The sequence below is a fragment of the Pangasianodon hypophthalmus genome, chromosome 29 (assembly GCF_027358585.1).
Source record: "Pangasianodon hypophthalmus isolate fPanHyp1 chromosome 29, fPanHyp1.pri, whole genome shotgun sequence".
NCBI classification, from domain to species: domain Eukaryota; kingdom Metazoa; phylum Chordata; class Actinopteri; order Siluriformes; family Pangasiidae; genus Pangasianodon; species Pangasianodon hypophthalmus.
The window spans coordinates 11,224,366-11,245,473 of NC_069738.1; the positions used below are offsets into that span (position 1 = coordinate 11,224,366).

At 38.4% G+C, this 21,108-nt stretch overlaps 1 protein-coding gene across 5 annotated transcripts in view; it reads left to right on the forward strand.

The window, feature by feature from the left end:
- Window positions 1-21,108, forward strand: part of ptprua (protein tyrosine phosphatase receptor type Ua) — a 229,125-nt gene that overhangs the window by 121,434 nt on the left and 86,583 nt on the right. For all 5 annotated transcript variants that reach the window (XM_026942351.3, XM_026942353.3, XM_026942354.3 and 2 more), the window contains exon 4: window positions 5,612-5,693. In XM_026942351.3, the coding sequence (XP_026798152.1) occupies window positions 5,612-5,693 (82 nt within the window). The remainder of the gene's footprint in view (window positions 1-5,611; window positions 5,694-21,108) is intronic.

Consider the following 21,108-nt stretch of genomic DNA (forward strand, 5'->3'; position numbering starts at 1 on the left):
GAGTGTGAGATTGAATGTGTGTGTGTGTGGGGGGGGTGTGTGTGTGGGGGAGTATGGGGGGAATGGAGGACTCATCTGACTGGAGTTACAGCGGCTTTAAGCCCTGGCTTGCATTGAGATGAAAATCAAAAAGCCCAACTGAAGACTTGTCATCCTAAGTCAAAGCTTTCATGTTTGACGATAAGAGATAAATTGCACAGTTATCTCTTCCAGAGTATCAGCAAAATTAAACAGTAGACATATTAAATATTATTAAGATGTAGATTTGGCATCTATTGCAAGCTCAAATTAACTAGAGTGAGTTAATTTTCCTGTGTGGGCTGAACTAAAGGAGGGTTAACGTAAAATAAACATTTTCAAATTCTGATGATTTTTTTTTTTTATGTGAAGTAAAACCCAGTTTAAAGGAAGAGTAGTGGGAAAAGAAAATAAATAAATTTACATAATTTTCAGCAAAGCTGTTTGGTGTCTGAAGTTTGCTTCTAAGGCTAATGGAGCTAATATGCAATTAAAGTTTAGTACAAAGGCACATTTGTACTGAAAAAGCCAGAAGTTATGTGAATGATAATATAGTTCAGGGATGTCAGACTCAAATTTGCGAGCCCTTGTAGCTTATTAGACACAACCTAAGGCTATTCATGTTTCTAAACATATTATTTATTCTGTTGTTTAACACAAATCACCTAAGATCTGAAAATAGAATAGGACGTTTCTGAATGAATAAGGCTAATGGAAACTGTTCACCAGTATACCCTCTTACGTGATAAACAGGGACAGTAGCTTTTGGAAGGAGTGGTGAGCTAGCAACATCCCATCGCAAAATCCACAGGCTAAGCTAACTATTGTCAACAGTAGATATCAAGAAATTGTTTTTATTATTATTATTTGTTTATGTAGTTATTTTGTCACACTTATATTTAGTAGTCTACTGGAATCTTAATAATTTTTTAATTCATTTTTAATTTCGGTCTTAATTAGCTAGCTAGCTATCTAACTATAGTACACTGTAGACAACCAATTCCGACATTTTTTTCTGTACTAATGTATCGCAAAAGTTCGTTCAGGCAATTAGTCATGTAACAGCCGATCAAAGAACTCCAACTGGTATAAGCTACGTACAAATACACTGATCAGCCATAACATTAGAACCACTGACAGGGGAAGTGAATAACATTGATTATTTCATTACAATGGCACCTGTCAAGGGTGGGATATATTAGGCAGCAAGTGAACAGTCAGTTGTCGAAGTTGATGTGTTGGAAGCAGGAAAAATGGGCAAGCGTAAGGATCTGAGCCACTTTGACAAGGGCCAAATTGTGATGGCTAGATGACTGGGTCAGAGTCTCTCCAAAATGGCAGGTCTTGTGGGGTTTTCCCGGTATGCAGTGGTTAGTACCTATCAAAAGTGGTCCAAGGAAGGACAACTGGTGACCCAGTGACAGGCTCATAGGGACAACCTGAAAATGCAGTCATCAGGCAAATATGTTGAATACATTTGGGATGAAAGGTACATTGTGCAATAGCCTGGTTAAGGTTAATATGACATTAATATTAAGGGGGACGTGGGCTCCCACAAATTGCACCAGTTTTGCTATGAGAACATATCTTTTTTAAATGTTACCTTATAAACACTGATAATTATGTGTCTGTAGATTGACCTGACAGTTTGGGCAGAACAGATTTTCAAACTCAAACTCAAAAAATCCCAACCTTTCAGCCTTGAAATGGTGCTACGTTGATAAAAAAAAATCCTGAATTTGATCCAAAAAAAAAAAAAATAAATCACTCTACTGATCTCAGTGACACTACAATGTTAGCAACACTGTAGTGCTACCTGTCTACCAGCCATTTCGATCTTTATGCCACAGCTTACAGAAAAAAAAAGACGGAAAAAAAGACAAAATCTAGAGTCAAACATTTTAAATTATAGTGAGGCAACATCTTGAGTTGCAGGCAGCATACTGTCTGAGAAATGTCTGTGTACTTAATCTATTATGCCCTGTTGATACTGTAGGGGTTGGAGATGAGGCGTAGCTGCTTATGAAATATTAAAGATGCTGTCAAACATGCAGTGACTGCCAATATCAGTGCAGCAACTTGAAAAAAACCCCTCCTTTTTACCTGCTATCCATCTCTCACTCGCTGGGCAGAGATTTCTGTCTTTTGCTATTTTCTATATTTCTTGAGCGGATTCTCTGACACACGCTATTTTATTCTTGTTGCTTTTTTGTCCTTGTCTTCCTAAAGAACAAATCATGTTTTTTTCCTTCCAGACTCCTCCTACACTACCACAGAGCATTGTTATAGAGTGTTTCTTCAGTTTCTTTCATATCTAAATTTCGACCCCATCATTTTGTACTGATTGTCCTTAATAATTCTTAATCCTTAATAACAAGCATTAATGCTTATGAGTGACTGAATTATGACTAATCATTAGGACACGACTTAAATAACATGTTCTATCTGCTCAACTCTCGTTCTCTCTCTCTCTCACTTTCTTATCCTGAAGTAAATGGCTACCGTTTGAATAAATCCAGGTCAGAGAGAACAACGAGTCAGTCGATGCAGTTCTCAGTCTGTGGCTGATGAATGGTGGGGTTAATCAGTTGGACGTCTCTACCAGCCGCTCATAAGAATGAGAAGTAAAAATAAATTAGTTGAGAATGGGTCCCTGGCTCATTCCCATCTTTCTGGGCCCTGGGCTGTATTGATCCCACATGGACACTTACCCTGTGATGTATTGGGAACACTGAAGCACCATGCTAGCATTAGTGCACAGATCTGCTAACATTACTCATTGCTATATCTTCTTTTTTTTGTCTAGATGCAAGCAAGTAAGGAACACATAAGCCCTTTTCTCTGACAGCACATTGCTTTTGCCATCAGATACCTCTGGCTTTTTGCTGCTGTGTGAACCAAGTATCTAAAGGTCATATAGTTTGGTCTATAAGGTTGCTTTTGCACTTTATAGAAAAAGTGCTAGAACATTTTGTGCTTGTTTGTTAGAAAAAAATCTCATGTGACATGCACACTGTAACCACTCTTAAGAACACTCTTACCAGTCCTAACCAGTTAACTAGCCTAGGCTTTTTTCTAGATTAGATTTATTAGTAGCAGTAATAAAGATTAAATAAAGATTGGTTTAACTCTGGCAGTGAGGAGGTTGTTTGCCTTCGCTGTGTCTTTGGAGGCAGGAAATCAATAGAACAGGAGCTGCTTGTGCGACTTGACTATATGCTGCCACAGTTAGTGGGATTTCACATCGCGTACCGGTGAATGTCCCAATGATAGGCAAGTTGTTATTTTTAGTTATATGGCAGTGTTGTAAATGAAATATATATGAACATGTTGTAAACCGCCTTATATTGGCTGAATAACAAGACAATTTTCTTTCACCGGCCCTCTGTTCTCCCTCTGTTTGTCTTTCTCGCTTGACCTCCAACTTGCAGCCTGGTTGGTCAGGAAGTAGAAAAGTGCTTGAGTCACTCTGAATATTCATAACCAAAAGAAACTTTTTTTTCCTATCAAACAAGCACAAAAGGTGCTAGCTCTTTTTCTATAAAGCAACCTTACATACCGACTATATGACCTTTAGATACTTTCTTGTGCTTTTTTAAAAGTGGCTGCATTCTGCCCACCTTGCAGCTGTTTTCCATAAGATTACATGTAAATCATGCACTGGCTGTAGAAAGCAAAATGGTGTCTAGTATGGAAGCAGTCTAAATTGGTAGTAGAGAGCAGGTTTTGCTATGCGCTTACTGGCCACATTAATAGGAACACCTGCACCCATGCTCATTCATACAATCATGTGGCAACAACCGTGGTGAGCAGAAAAGCATCTTAGAATGCATAACACGCCAATGGTTGAGGTGGATGGACTACAGCAGCAGAAGACCACAGCACGTTCCACTCCTGTCAGCCAAGAACAAGAATCTGAAACTACAGTAGGAACAGGCTCACCAAACCTGGAGAGTTGATGATTGGAAAAACGCTCGCCTCAAGCCTCAAGAGTTGTGCATTCTGAGATGCTTTTCTGCTCACCACGGTGGTAAAGAGTGGTTAGTTGAGTTCACGTATCCTTCCTGTCAGCTCGAGCCATTCTTCTTGGAGCGCCTTAATCAAAAAGCCACATCCACCCACAGAAGTGCCACTTCCTGGATGTTTTTTTTGCACAGTCTGTGTAAACTCTACAGATTGTGTAAGCTCTACAAACTGTAAAGATCAGCTGTTTATGAAATACTAAATAATTAGTTCCTAATTATTTGGCCAGTGAGTGTTTATATAGATGTGTGTTCACAGGTGAAATAAGAGTTAGAGGGGGCAGTCGTGGCCTAATGGGGGGCAGTCACGGCCTAATGGTTAGAGAGTCAGCCTTGTAACCCAAAGGTGAACCTGAAGGTCGTGGGTTCGTTCTCTCTCTATTACTTTCTTATCCTGAAGTAGGTGAACCTGGAGGTTGTGGGTTCGAATCTCAGGTCCGGCAGGGATTGTAGTTGGGGGGAGCGAATGACCAGCCCTCTCTTCCACCCTCAATACCATGACTGAGGTGAGACCCTTGAGCAAGGCACTGAACCCCCAACCACTCCCCGGGCGCCGCAGCAAAAAAGGCTGCCCACTGCTCTGGATGTGTGTTCACGGTGTGTGTGTGTGTGTGTTCACTACTGTGTGCGCTCTTGGATGGGTTAAATGCAGAGCACACCACCATACTTGGCTACACATCACTTCACTTCACTTAGAGGTCATAAGCTGGGGCTTAAAATTGCCTGTTTGTTTTCATATTTGCAAACAGTAGAACAGATCAGGATGCAAGGGTTATGGGAAAAAAGCTGTATACATATCTTTCCCTACAGTTGTAGACAATTTATTATGTGCCAAATAATGTACACGGACTGGACTGCAGACCAGACATGGTATGGTGATTATGGTAATTTTGTAACAGTTGTATAAATTAAGCTTATATGCTTGGCTGGTTGTTTATAACTCCACACATTTCAATATGCAGTTAAATATCAGTTGAACCACTACATGTTTTTCACTGATGCTGTTACCAAGGAACTGTTCAACAACATACACAGGGTTTTTTTTAATGGTAAAATTCTGCTTTTTTTCTCTTTGCCTGGTGGTTTTTCTTGTTAGTGTTGTTGACACCTATGTAATAGGAAAAGTGATCTATCTGCAGTTGACGGTTTGGGAAAGATGTCAGTAAATAAGGTTGGAAAATGTGATGAAAGCACACATTAAATGACTGTGACACCACTGCATTCATTCATTGTGTAAGGAAAACCTGAAGAGCAACTGTTCTTCATCTGACAGAGAATGTCAATGCAGGACATGATCAGACTGTCTATAAGAAGAATAAGGTGGCCCAGACACAATATGTTGGTGTTTATTTTAATTTGTGACCTGTCTGTGTAGTATTTTTGGTGAGATAGATTTCCAATTACTTATAGCTCCCTTGCAAAACTCAAGACGGCAAAAGGTCATTCTCCAAATCTGTATTATGTATGTTTAATTTAATATGGCAAACTATTCTCTTAAGGCACATGGCACATGGACAATTACATGGATAGTCCTAAATATACTTATTTACATCTTCCTTTACTGTACGCAGATCATATTTGAAGCTACCATCTCTGCTGAGGAGAGAGGCTACATTGGCCTGGATGATATAGTCCTGCTAAACTACCCCTGTTGTAAGTACCTTTTTCACTTTATATACCCTCTCTCTCTCTCTCTCTCTCTCTCTCTCTCTCTCTCTCTCTCTGTCCTTTTTCTTAGCTGGTTCTGGGAACTAAAGACCAGTTTTACCTCCAATAGGCAGGAACAAAAGAACATCTTTTCATCTTTCAGTTCATCAAGGATGTCATCTCTAATCTGAATTGGTTTGACATGTACATGCTTAGCTCTTCACTCTAGTCCATTTGTTTTCTTCATCCTTGCTGCTCGTTTAATTAAAAAAAAAAAAAGTCATCTCTTATATTCCGCTACATTCTTAACCTGTTTCCTGCTTGGGTTTGAATACTCCCAGCCATACTTCTTTCTTTTCTCCTTGCACTTCTATAGACAGAAGGCTCTCCACACAAATTCACCAACCGCTTTTGTCAGTGGACTCCTTTACTTTTGTAGAATTCCCTGTGCTGTTGACTGCAAAAAAAACTTTGCATACCCATGCCCTTTGAAATGAAACAAACACATTTCAAGTCAAGTTGGTTTTTTTATTGTCATTCCTCTATAAAGCTCATATACATTGGATCAAAATGTGTTTCTCTAGGACCATGGTGCAACATAACAAAAAAAATACACCGGCTCATTCATGAAATTATCCAATCAGCCAATCATGTGGCATCAGCAAAATGCATAGAGTTATACAGATATGTGTCAAAAGTTTCAGAAAGCGTTCAAGTAACACCCCGGCTGTTGTGAGGAGAATGAAGACTCGGGATGTTGATGTGAGAGAGAGCGTGGCTCTGTTTTTTTTCATTGTACTGCACTTTTCATCACAGAAACAACTTAACTCAATGTAAATAGTTTAACCGAAATGAAACTGCCATTTTCACGCTCTCGCACATACAGTCGCTCCTATAGGGACCATTGACTGTCACTGCTTGGAAATGCCAAGATACAGCATATAAAAAGAGCATAGTTAATCACACACACCCTCCATTCACAAGCAGCGCATGACCACGTCCCTGCTGCCACAGTTGACATGAAATAAGGATATCAGAATAGGGAAAAAATGTGATCTCAGAGACTTTGACATGGAGTTTACACAGATTGGGGCAAAAAAACAAAAAAAAAACATCCACTGAGCAGCAGTTCAACAGGCAGAAACAGCTGGATGATGAGAGAGTTCAGAGGAGAATGATCAGATGGGTTTATGCTGACAGGAAGGCTATGATGACTCAAATAATCACTCTTTACAACCGTGTTGAGCAGAAAAGTATCTCAGAATGCACAATACATGGAATCTTAAGGAGGATGGGCTACAACAGCAGAAGACCACTCCTGTAAGCCAAGAACAGGAATCTTATGCTACAGCGGGAGCAGGGTCACCAAAACTGGACAGTTGTAAATTTGCAAAACATCACATTGGTCTTTTACTAATCTTTAACTGTCCAGTTTTGATGAGCCTACGCCCACTATAGCCTCAGCCTTCCTGTTAATTACTTGAATGAGCTGATGTACAGGTGTTCCTATTAAAGATGCCAGTGAGCATAACAATGTGCAAAACATACCTTCCGTTAAATATTAAACAGTGGGTGCTTTCTTATTTCTTTAATTCTACCCTTGCCTTTTTTCCCCACTCCCAACACACTCTCTGAAGATGCAAGGAAAATATGCAAGGAAAGAATGCAAGGGTAGGAACAATATCAAATGCATCCCAACTGAGACATGTTTTAGCAAACAGATGTATGATATGCAGGTAGGTAAATTATTACTATTAGAACTTATTTTTATTTTTCATATTGATAATTCTATTACACTCAGAACCAGTCCAATGGATGAACTTAATGATGACTTAATGATGGTTGCATCACCAAGATAAGAAATAGCAATCGGAAGGATTTGATTTACATCAAATTAGGTGAATCCATTGATAGAACATAAAAACACACATAGTTTAATTATAATAACAAAGGTATGCATCAATATAATACAAAATATACAACAACTGAAAATATATACAAATGTAGTGGAAGTAATTGAGAGAGAATTAGATAATGAGTGGAATTACGCTTAATAGCAGACACAGTGAGTGTAGGCAGCTGTTTAGATGTTATTATGTGAAATAGGCAAAAGAGTGGATCTACTTAATGTGCTAATTTCATCTAAACTACAATGGCAACATTTAAGAAGGTACTTAGAGAAGCTCTATAGTCACTCTCTGATGGTATCTCTTTGGTGGTTCTGATCCGTTGCACGAATTCAGCATAGTCAGCCGTTGCATCAGTGGAGGATTGCAGAGAAAGAGTCCTCAATGTGGCACACTTCAGCAGAGATCATTCTGAACGTCTAGCTGTAGTGTCGCATTTGCTGCTCCAGGGATCATGGAGGAAGGCGTATGATGCTGCGTGGACAATTTTCAGTGGGAATCACGCCCAAGGTCCAACTGTAGCCTTACTTACACAATTGCTATCTTCACTGAAGGTCTGAAGATCTGCTGTGTCTATGTTTTGCAATGGTGGAGACTTGACTAAAATCAAGGTGGGATCAGCCAGAATTAAGAGTTGAAATCATGACTCTAAAGTTCATGATCAGAGACCCAGGTGCATGGAAATCTAATGCCCAACTCATAGAATTTCTGGACTTTATACTGAGGTGTGATGAGGCGGGTCAGTGTTCCTGCCTCACCTCAATCAGTGTTGCTGATTGGTTGCTGTTCAAAGGCAAGTCCTATAAACTTAAATATTTTCTAACTATATGACTGTTTATCTCAATCTCAATAAATAATTAATAACCAGTAGAAGGACATTTTAAATCCCATTAGGACCACATTATGACCATGTGCTTTTTCAAGTTTCATTTCACAGAATGTATATGCCTTAGAAACTTCCAGAAAGTCTGCTAGCTGAGCTTGAAAGCTCTAGAAAGATCAGTTTATGAAGTCAGTAATATTTAATGCTGTTTTCTGGTGACAGTTATAATATTAGCTTTCCACAGCAGTGAAGAATTTTATAATGTGTCAGACTATTACACATAAAAAAAAAACAGTAAATACACTCCATTGTATTATTCTTATAGAGCATATGTGAAACATCTCTGGTCTTTGAGTAAGTTCGCTTCTGTTAGCGTATAAATAGAACATAAATTTGTGGACAGTCATGGACCATCTATATTATGTGGTCATGGATGTCTGTATTGCATAATTTATTGTGGATTATGATGGCTAGCAGATTAGCAGAGAGAACCTCAAAGTAAAAAAGTTTGGAGATTTGGAATATATATATATGATATACATATATGTATATGTATATATAAAATATATACCACAGAAGTATAAAGAGAATATGCCCCACTGATGAAGGGGCTAGCAAACTTCATCCGTGTTAGTTCAGTAGCTACTTTCCATTATCTAGTTGTAAGTTAAAAAAAAAAGTTATAAACTTACTATGTGTTACTTAACCTAATGACTAGGAAGAGTGAGAGTTTGAAACAATGCAGCTTTTAAACCAACATTTTTGATGAATATGCCTTGATTAAACATGTCACTGCCACATCCTCTGGTCAGTGGCATCCCCTGCACGAGCCTATGAATGCCTGTGTAACACGTGAGCTAATGAGGCAGGATGGAAACATGTAAACTCAGCGTTGTTTATTTCAGGCAAATCAATAATCAATTTCATTGTTCCAAGCACAGATCAGAAAACAAGAAGGTTATCGAAGGAGGCAAGACAACAAACCAGAAAATAAGGCTCAGTAACACACAAGTACCACACAACTCTATAAGACTTTTCCACTAGACAATGGAACATGAGGGTATAAAAAACAAACTAATCAAGGGCTGAACTGAGAACAGGGGCACACGTTAGGAAACAGACCAGTGGGAAAAAGAAGAGGGTGGAGACAGAACCAAAACAAAAGCACATTTAATGGAGCGCTCACCACACTGGGGAATTTGTGACAGCCTGGGTCAACTTTGAGTCAAGTAACTTCCTTATTTGTTGCTGAACTGAACATTTTAGCAATTTATAAAATTAACAATCAAATTATGAACGTCATCTACTTCATAGTCAGAAGGTTTCTGCATCTTGGAAATTAGCTCCTAAAGCAGCCAGCATTATCCGTTAACATGGTAGATCTTTCTTTTATTCTCCCACAACAGAGTCCAGTGATGGTGGCCGTTTAGCACCGAATTCTGCTATGTTAGTTTTTCTGAGCAATAAATATGGGATTTATCCAAAACGTGACTTATAGAAGGATGTAAACACAACTAAGGTGTCCAACAAGGATGTACATTTTGTTTAGGTTTTTTTGTTTTATTACATTGTTCCCACAATTGTTTTATCCCCAGATATTTCCACATTATTAGTACTAAAAGGAACAAGAAATACTATATTGATCAAGGAGAACCTTTAATCAAAGTTCAACATAGATGCTCATTGAATAATTTACTTTATGTTCATTTAAGCTTGGCTCAAGGCATCGTTGGGACAGGAACATTCAAAATAATTTATAACTGCACAGTGCTAAACATGACAAAGTCCATTAATATGAAATGATATGGTAATCTTTGATTAACTTTTTTTGTCACATGGATCACTGAGGATATTGCCCCTGGGGTTATGGTCCTTTCATCTGCCAGCTTTGAAAGGATGTCTTTGAGAATTTCTGATTATGATGAAAAAACAGAGTGGTGGAGAAAGCCCCTCCCACCCCCCCAGCATTCTCAATGAACCTTGTTCCCTGATTGCCTGATCGATCCAGGCTGTGTGTGATCTACACAAACACACACACACACACACACACACACACTATGTCTTCTATTTTCAAAGTGTTTGGTTCTGAGCAAAATGTCCACAAAATGTCAGAATATTTCATATTCTGCATTTAGAACTTAGCTCTATTGAATTCTCAAATATGATTGGTCAGAAGGTGTTGATTAACTTTCTATAACAGCATGGCTCTGACAAGAGTGCCGGCTGTAATTTAAATCATGTTTATATTAATGCACTCATGTAATACGTTTTCCACTATGAGAGTCTTCAGGACAGAAGACTTTGCACTTTCTGGTTTCTCTGACATGACAAGCTGTGTTTTTTATGGTATTAAATTTAAAGAAAGAGGAGGAAAAAAGAGAGGTTGGTGAGTGAAAGATTGTCTATAGCTGCTATAAGTGATAGTAGGAACTTGTCTCAAAGATAACAGCATTAAATATAACTATAAACAGTTAAAAGCAGTTAAAAGTGTCCTTCATTAATGAATAAAAAATTGTAATTGATGCCAAATTGCTGTGGAATAAGAGAAATAAACCACTTTGTGACATGCTGTTATTAGAAAATGATACATTTCATGGCTGTATCAGCATCACACCACCCTGCTGTTGATTATTTTCCTACCACAGCATACCGCATCCTTCTTTTATACAGTACCTTACCTGTATAATCATGCAAACCTCTGGTCAAACGGGAAACAGGAATACACACCGCTCCAGGAATATTTTACTGTTCCGCTCTTGAGTGACTGTGACTTCTGGTTGGAGGTTAATTAATGTACAGTGTTTTTACATTCATTTGGCCTGCTGATCTTTTGTTAGTTTAATCCTACTGAGGAGGATCATTCAGTCTGAGGTTAACACATAGAAATGGGGTTGTTATGAGGTAATGAAGCCCACTGAGTCTTAGACTGCATGCTTTACTGACATGCTTCATATGCTTTTTTCAAACCCATTTAGGCACCCTCATAAACCTCTCAGCATACCAAAGCATTTTATAGTGATTTTATAGTTCTTTAGAGAGCCTTGTTTAGCCTAGTATAGCTGTGGTGCAAGATTGTCACAAGTTTCAAAGAAGAGTTTCAGTGTGCTATGGAATGGCAAAGCAATATACTGCTGCACTATATGTTAAGGCTAGAATACCATGTACATCCAGGGGTAGATAATAGTCATGTCCCTCTACATGACTAGGCTATGTATGCAAATGCACAGTGAGGACAGAAATTCACAGTCACTTAGTAGAGAGTCACTGGTCTGTAGTGGTATACCATGATTTAACTAATGTGCGGAGGGACTCGTTCCCCAGAATGAGGCAATACACATGGGTCAAAACCAATTCAAACATGATCTCTACAGCTAGACTTGAGAAGTTCTATATACAGACCTACAGAACAGAAGCAGATTATTCCACAAGAGAAGCAGACTATTCCATAGTTGTGTCAATTCAATTCAATTCACATAATCAAAACATTCCAGTATACTTTAACTCTCAGTGCCCATCGGCCCCCACAATCTGCACCTTTCATCTAAGAAAAAAGCTTTTAACAAAATGTCTGACTAAACATGTAGGTTTTCAAAACTAGGCTTAAATATTGAGACAGTGATTGGTGAACAATAAATGGAAGCTTATTATATAGCTGGGGCTCTTTGTAAAAGCTTGGCCCCCTGCTGTAGTCTTCATTATTCTAGGTACTAATAAAGAGCCTGCAAATTTTAATTGAAGCAAACATGACATATGGCACATTAATTCATTTTCAATAACCACTTTATCCTGGTCAGGGTTGCAGTGAATCTGGAGTCTCTCCCAGTGACACTGGCCCCAAGGGGGAGAATTCACCCTGAATGGGACACCAGTCCATTGCAGGGCACCATTCACACAATGATTCATATCTAGGGGCAATTAAGGGTAGCCAATCCAGTTACCTGCATGTTTTTGGACACTGGGAGGAAACTGAAGAACCCAGTGGAACCCACACGAACACAAGGAAAACATACAAAACTCCACACAGACAGCAACCCTAGCTCAGAGTCGAACCTAGGACCTGGGGACAGCGATGCTACCCACTGTTCCATTACGGTTGAGGACCCATTACTCAGGTATTGTAGGGTTGAGACCATTCTGTGGTTTAAAGGTCATTAGTAATATATAATGTAGTGTGGATAAAATAGAGGTAATATTGTCAGATTTTCTGTTTCTAGTAAGGACTCTGGATGCTGCATTCTGGACTAACTAGAGCTTTTTTAGTAATGGAACATCCTGACAGCAAGGCATTACAACAGGCCAACCTAATGGTAACAAAAGCATGATTTTTTTTTCTGCATCATGGAACATTATATTTTTAGCTTAGTGATGTTTCTGAAATTAAAAAAAAAGACAATCCGATAATGTCTATATGCGCTTCAAATGTCTATATGCGCTTCAAATCAAGGTCATTCACCACTGCACGTGATGCAAATAAAAAGCCCTGAAGAATTAGTATATAATCAGAAAGCTTATTTCTAGCTGTCTGTAGCCCTAGTAGAAATACTTCTGTCTTGCGAGAATTAAATAGGAGGCATCCAATGTCAAATGTCCTTTACACATTCCTCAACATTATTAAGCCACTGTCAATTACTGACTTTGCTGAAACATTCAGCTGTGTTTCCTCAACATTGCAGTGGAAACTAATACCATGTTCATGCATAATTGCCCCCAAAGGTAGCATGTATAGGAAAAAAGCAGTGGGCCTAGGACAGAATCTTGTGGAACATGAAACTTTCCTTTTGTGTATAGAGAAGTCATTATTAACATTTACAAACTGAACTGCTAGAGTCAAGAAAGAGATGTTTCCTCTAACAAAATTTTCTAATCTGTCAAGAAGAAAATTGTGTGATCTATGATATCAAAAACTGCACTGAGATCAAACAATGCAAGCAAGGAGACACATGCCTGATCAGATGTCAGTAATAGGTCATTTACTACTTTAACCAGCACTGTCTCAGTCCTGTGATGAGGCCTAAACCCTGACTAAAAGATTTAATGTACTGTATGTGCTTAGCTTCTGAGCTAAAACCCTTTCTAGGATCTTTGAGAAAAGGAAGGTGTGTCATTAAAAATGTTGATATTAGCAAACCTACTGTATAAAATAAAAAATTAATTTTCATATATTTTTTTTTTTTACATATGTGGCTCTAGTGGCAACCAGAGGGCTGTAAATCTGGAGTTTGGGGCTCACTATCTCTGCCTAAGGCACCCAGAACTCCCTCTTCTGAAACTATGCTGCCCCCACTATCACTAGTCCTCTCGAATGTCTGGATGTGCACCTCTAATGCTACAATCTTAATTGTCAGAATGCCTACAAGTCTACACATCTCACAAGTAAATCTATTACTAACGAGGGGAAAAGAGTAGTTAAACACTTTGCACTCAAGACACTAAAAAAAGTCAAGGATGGCCATGCCAAAATATTGAAGATGTTACATACATTTGTCATCATTTCCTAATGAGGATTCCAAACAGATCTGATGCGGGTTGTCTTCCTTTACTGTCTTTAAACAAAACTGTTTTTCAAAGGTGAAAAAAGAAAGGAAAATACAGCACCTGATATAAATTATAAGGGAGAGAATTGCTTGAGAGTCCTTGGGAACCAAAAAGCTGCTGCTTAAAAACCTACTGGAGGAGAGAGGCTGTGGGGCATTGATCTGAGCATGATTCACATAGTTCAGTGATAGAGATTGCACCTTCATCCTTCTTTTTTGGATTAGAGGACAGCCAGAGAAAATAAACTTCTCAGCAACCTAAAACTCCCAGATGGCAGAGCGATTTCAGACAAACAGGAAATTATACCACGTGTGCTGCTCTTTTTGAGTGTGTGGAAACTGCTCGCTTAGTTGGAAGAGGAAAGTTTTGACTCTGCACGCTAAGAAGGAAGATACGGCATGTTAAGGTATCTGGCATGAATAAAGTGGAACTAGTTTGTCTAAGAGATCAACACCTTGTCAGTCAATTAAAAGTGGGTGGAATTTTTATAAATGACACATGTTTCACCACTGTTTGCCCCTTCATGGAAAGTGATGTCTATCAATAAACATCTATCAATAATTTTTTTTTTTTTTTTTTTTTTTTTTTTAGGAGATAGACTTTGTGTTTTTTGATTAGCCCAAAAATGAGCTCTGGATCTCCTTTTGTGTGAAAAATGAATGGAGAACCAATACAGGGTGACCACTCATCCTGCTTTACATGGGATATGCATCCCACATAATCAAGCAATGTCCTGCATTTTACTGGTCACAGGTTCACATAGAATAAAATTATTTTCTGTTAAAACATCATTAAAATATGTCTAAATTAGGGCTACGTAGAAAATGAAATATTTATATTATATATTTTTCCTAGAGGCTAATGATCATACCCATTTCCTTACATTCACAAATGCTTTTTAGGGATGCACAGCCGTAAGTGTTTATGTAGTCAGAGCAGAAAATGAAAGCTAAGAATACAAATAAAACTATTAAAGAAATGAAACCCTTCAGAAAAAACAGACTTTGTTGGTAGACATTGGAAACTGGGAGAGAAAGTAAGCCATTTTTTTAGTTCTTACTACCTCAAAACAGGTACATTCTCAGTGATGGTGAGAAAAGCAAATGCTACAGGTTTGTATTGAAACCAAACTACAACAGAAGTAGTCATCAGCTTGTGACTAATGTCCCATAAGATTCTCAACTTTCCTCTCATGAATTAAAATTAATTACGTGTGACCTTGGGCACACTTTTTGGTGTTGTTGTTATGTCATTTAATAGTTACCACTAGTTCCCTGATTGTCTGTACTTAATATTTCAGTGATTACACAGCACTCAATTAAAGTATGAGAGCCCACTTAGCATGGTAATCTAAGGAGTGACTAAGGGGAGAAAAGAAATGCTAGACAGCACCCCATGTAACTACAGCTAATTCCAGTGGATGCCATTAAACCAATAAGACTTGACAATGTACTTCTGACTAAAATATACCAGATATTATAGGTGGGCTGACATTAAACCAATGTACTGTATAGTATATTTTGGGGGAGGAGAACAACAACAGCAATAACAACAGCAGTGGTCGAAGTTGCCTTGCAGGGTTAACCACTCCATTAATCCCATTTAAATATATGCAGGTACTGTTCTTCCCTGCAGGTTGCATGTAAAGCTGTGTTGCATGTAAGACATTTCCTTTGTGGCTTGGGCAAAACAAGCCTCGCAGCATTAATGATGATTCATGAAGAAATCCATCGATTACAACCAGTATTATCAATGTGATCTGCCATACCTACGCATGCCTACATTTCCTTCTACCCATAGGGACACCATGTCTGGTTCCACACAACAGCATACTCTGAATGGTCATGACTTTTTTTCAAAAAGCTGCCAAATGATCATCAAAACTGCCTTTTTTCCCAGGTCCTAAAACCTCAACTCTACACGCTATGCATCTTTTCTTCCTAGAGTTCTTCCCAACTTTTTTTTTCCAAAGTAAATGTAACAAAATATCCTACAATAACTTCATGTTTACTAGGAGACACAGCTTGTTTAATGCCTGTCATTTCAAGTTTGACGTTTTATTGTCATGTGCATAAAGAGTGCTATAAGCATCCATATACAATGAAATTCTTGTGCTAGAGTTGCACACTCCGACAAAGACACAGTGCAAAAAATCATATAAACTCTTCATTAGTGCAAAAAATAACAAGCTGTGAACATTGAACACAGGCAGTGCAATATTATTAATATACTCTAAACTAGTGAAAATAATAATAAACATTGTAAACATTCTAAACATTGCATGCAGTCAGAAAGTGACTCAGTGGGGGGTATATAAGGACAAGGACATAATCAGACAAATTTCAACATAACATTAATATATGGAAGTATGAAACATCTGAAATGACTGGTGATAGACTGGTGATTGAGAGATGTAATGTTGTAGATATGATATAATAAAGTGCAGTGTGGCAGTGAAGAGAGATGGCATGGAGATGGTACAGTAGTTATTCTTGGCTGTAGAAAATCCGAAAGTCCTGCGGGAAAAAGCTGTTTCTGAGGTGAGTGGTGTTTGTCTTGATGCTTCGGAAGTGTTTGCCAGAGGGGAGAGGGGAGAAGTGATGGAAACTCAGGACTGATGATTTGGGAAACCATTTTAACTGTCTTTTGCAGAAGCCTGAGGTCTTGTGCAGTCAGGTTGCCAAAGCACACTATGATGCATCTGGTCAGTACACTTTCTATCGTTTCTATCTATAGAAGTCAACCAGAGTGGTGATGTTCATTCTAAAGCCTTTGATTCTCCTCAGAATGAACAGATTGTCGAGCTTTTCTAATGATACTGCAGGTGTTCAAGGACTAGGAAAGTGAGTCTGACAGCTGCACGCCAAGGAATGTGAAGCTGTTGATGATTTCCACGGATGAACCGTTGATGTAGATGAGAGAGTAAGGGTGTCTGTTTCTCCTCAAGTCCACAATGAGCTCTTTAGTCTTGGTGACATTCAGGGTGAGGTTGTTGTTTACATACCACACAAACAGATCACTTATCTCTGTCCTGTAGGCGGTTCCATCATTATTGTATATGAGTCGAATCACCATGGTATCATCTGCAAATTTTATGATTTGGTTGCTGCTGTATTTGGCCACACAGTGGTGGATAAACAGGCTGTATAACAGAGCGCTAAGACAGCACCCCTGTGGAGTTCCCATTCTCAGAGTCAGTGTGGAGGATTCTTCTTTGTTTCCAATCCTCGCTGTCTGCAGTTTGTTGGTCAAAAAGTCAAGTACCCAGGTGCAGATGGAATTGCACAGGTCTAAACTATTCAGCTTCCTGACCAGTTTAGAGGGCATAACAGCGTTGAAGGCTGAGTTGTAATTGATGAATAGAATCCTGACATAGGTGTTTCTTCTTTGCAGATGAGAAAATCTTTTCCAGATTTCTTTGTGCTACAGTATACTGTAATTACATTTTGTTTATGTTGCTGCTGATTTACAGCAGCTTAAACAAAACCAGCTGTTTGTGCTGTGTTAAACCGAGGTAATTAAAATCGAATTATTTAGTTGCATGCTGTTATTTAGTTGCATGCACTGTGTAGTCCATAGTGTTATGCTGGTCAGATGAAAGTGGTAGTGTAAATATGGGCTAGAACTGCCTTACTGAAAAATCCAGCTCGGTCCAGCTACCAGCTGCCAAAACACACGCCGAGCTGGTCAAGCTGGTAGACCATCTATGCCAGCTGGTAAGTGCTGATGAAAAGGAAACAATTTCTAAATTGGCGCTACTAATGCTACACAATAGGCACATTGTTTTTAAGACAATAACATAACAATGAGGCGGTTTGAAAATCTCAAACATTTATTGAACAATTTACCATCTGGTAAAGATGGGCTACGAGCCTGAGTAGCTTGGACATTGAGCGCTAGAGCTTGCCTGCCCTTACAGGAGACAGGAGGAAGAAAATGCTAATGCAGGCTGTAAGCTGGGAGTTGCTACGAGAGCAGCGGTGGAGAGCGAACAGCTGAGGGTATGCCAAATGTAGAGTGCAAAGAGTGCAGTTCCTAGCATGTACTGTGCTGCAGAGTAAAAGGGTAATGCTGAATTTTCTGTGTGAAATGAAGAAAAAAATGTAGTTTTAGGCTGACAGTTTAGATAACATTCCATTTAGAGAAGATTATGTATTTTCTGATGGGAGCAAAACTAGCTGACAAGACAGCCCTCTTAATGATAATAACATTGACATTTCACAAGGCGATTCTTTGAAGCTGTTTCTTAAGGAGCCTCTCGGCTGGATCATACCCCCATACAATAGTTTTTGTCAAAAAGGTTGATATTAAAGATTTCTTCCCTGATAACAATAAAGAGCTTTATTTGTATAGCAACTTTTGCACGTAAAATGCAGCTCAAAGTGCTTCCCAAGGAAATTAAAAAGACAATAAAAGAGATAAGAATCAAGTAGGGACATAATATGAGCAGCAATACTAATAAAATATAAAATAATTGAGAAAGCACAGGGGAAGCAAGAATAAGTGTAATAAAAAAGACAAAATAATAAAAAGTAGGGGTTCTGAAAGAAAAACAAGAATAACAGTAAATAAATACAAGAAATCATCAAAAAATCATGAGTACTACAAACAGAAGAAATAATAAAAATGAGGAAATAATTAAAACGTCTAACTGCATTTAAATTTCTTGAAAATAAGTACTTGCACTTAAAGAAGCATGGCACAATAGTACAAAAATTAAAGATCTGAGTAATCAGTCATGTGTCACATGGTGTCTGCTTGCTCAGGTACTGTCTTACCTTCTTTTTTTCACTTCCTATAGAAGAGCTAAAACTTGTTTTCTTTATATTAATAGTGGAAGGGATGGATATGCCTTAGTAGGTGATAACTGTAAATTATAAATGATCATCTAGAAGAATAAACAGTTTTTCACCAAGAAATGCATGCTTCAAGTCACTGTGCCAAGTCAAGTGCAGGAGTCCCTGAACTTCTAAACTCCTGAAAGTGTAGAAATGTGGAGAGAGAAAAATCCTTTCATCAGACATTACACATGGATTAGTCTCTGAGTTCATGGTCAGTTAGACTAAAATTATTTGTCCAAACATTTTAGCAGCAGATTCATTAAGATATTTGACCACATTCTGACCATGATTTTTTTCATGTCTCATTTTTCCAGAAGATCCTCATGGCATTTTAAGGTAAAACTCTATTGCAGGATGCAGTTTATTTTGAACAGTTTATGCATTTCTGGGAGCACTGGAGAAATCCAACTACACTTCCCTGAATACAGCACGGCTTACAAACATGATTGCTGAGGACTACAACACCTAAACTCTCTCACATTCTCGCTCACCAGATTACTGATTACACATACCTAGACTCTATTACTATCACACCACATTCACAATTTAAAAGGACTCTCAGTTCTCATTTATCATCGCAATGACTAATTCAATGCAATGACTAATTTGTACCAGTCAATACCAAGCCTTTGAATGACTTTTGGTCACCCTGGATTTGATCTAGGTCTGGTTTTCTCATTTATGATCCTGTCTAGCCTAGTTGATGTTGTCTATTCATCGCCTGACCCTTGCCTGATTACTTACTCTGCCTTTTGGATCATGCCTCTGTATTATTTGCCACAGTTCCAATAAACATTGAAGACCTGCACTTGTGTTCGTACCTGCTTCCTGATACTGAGACAGTGCTGGGATGTCAGCAAGGGGCAAATAAGAATGTTTTGTAAGCACTGCACCACTAATTCAAGAGCTCACACAAATTAAACCATTCAAGACCTTTAAAGGACAAGTAAACATGATCCGATGTTGTCAAGGTCCTTGTAGCAGAAGAAAAAAGAGCTGATGTAACACTTTAATGAAAGAGTGAAAGGGCCCCAGGGTGGGACGGTGGGGGGAAGCTTTCTGGATAGTAATCAGCCAATGTATGATCACCATGTATTATTGATTTAACCTTGCAAGTTGCATAACCCAATTGTGTTAGACTACAAGGCATCTGAAGGGGACAAGTTACTCTGTATAAAAACTTGTGCGTTTTCCACTGAAACCTTGCACTAAACTTGCTAAAACACTGTAGGTTCTTCTGTTCTTTATTGTTGAAATTATACTTGGGTTTGTTTTCTATTGTTTAGGTGCTTATTTGGCTTTTATTAGCACAAGACAATACAATACAATACAATGCATTACAATGCAATGTCTTTTTGCTGTAAACGATTTAGTGAAACTTGAATACTAGGAGACCCATCAGGGGTGAATTATCCTGCTTCACCCCCAGTGTTCTCAGGATTGGATGTGGACCCACCACGGCCCTAACCAGGATAAAGTAGTTACAGAAGAAAAATAAACGGATGAATAACTATTATGAGACGGTGTCTGTTATTATGGCTTTCTGCAGGGTTTTTACAATTGGCACAAATTCCATCTATAACTCAATCAAGCACAGGTTGAACAAATTAAAGTGCACATGGGGTCTTCTATTTAATGCCCCACCATTAATGTGAAGGAGGTATATTTTGAGCTGCTCTGCAACACACAGTAGTGCTAAATGCTGTAATAAATAGTCATAAAACAATATAATAGTTCACAGAAGGTATGTTAATAAAGTCTGAAAGATGTCTGAATGCAGCAATCAATTTATCGAAAAAAAAGCTATTAAACAGGCAGTAAAATTCTATACAGTGGCAGGTTCGATATGGCACTTGGCAGGGTACTGATGCAGAACAAACTGAGATAGCATTGTATCCATTCAGTAAGGCCTTTTTTTGTCAATGAAGTCCTTTTAGTCCAATCAAATCAATCTGTATTTGGGATGCTTACTATGAACCCCTTTCCAAATTTGTGCAATTATGAATGTAAGCGTCAACATTTGTATTCTGGTTTTGACTTGTTCACAGGTCTGCATGAATGTTCTTGTTAGAGTTAAAGACTTAAAACTGAGATTGGAAACTACTAACCAATCAGTCAATAAACCATTAAATCAACCAATCAGTCAGTCAATCAGAATGGAAGGCAACTAGAGACATTTTGTAAGAGCAAAAAAAAAAATAAAAGCGAGAAAGAAGCAAGGATCTCTGAGCTTATAATTACAGAAGGCAAAGCAGACGGAAGTGTCTGACAGGAGTAAATGAGACATAACAATGTGTGAAGACAAAAAGAAAAAA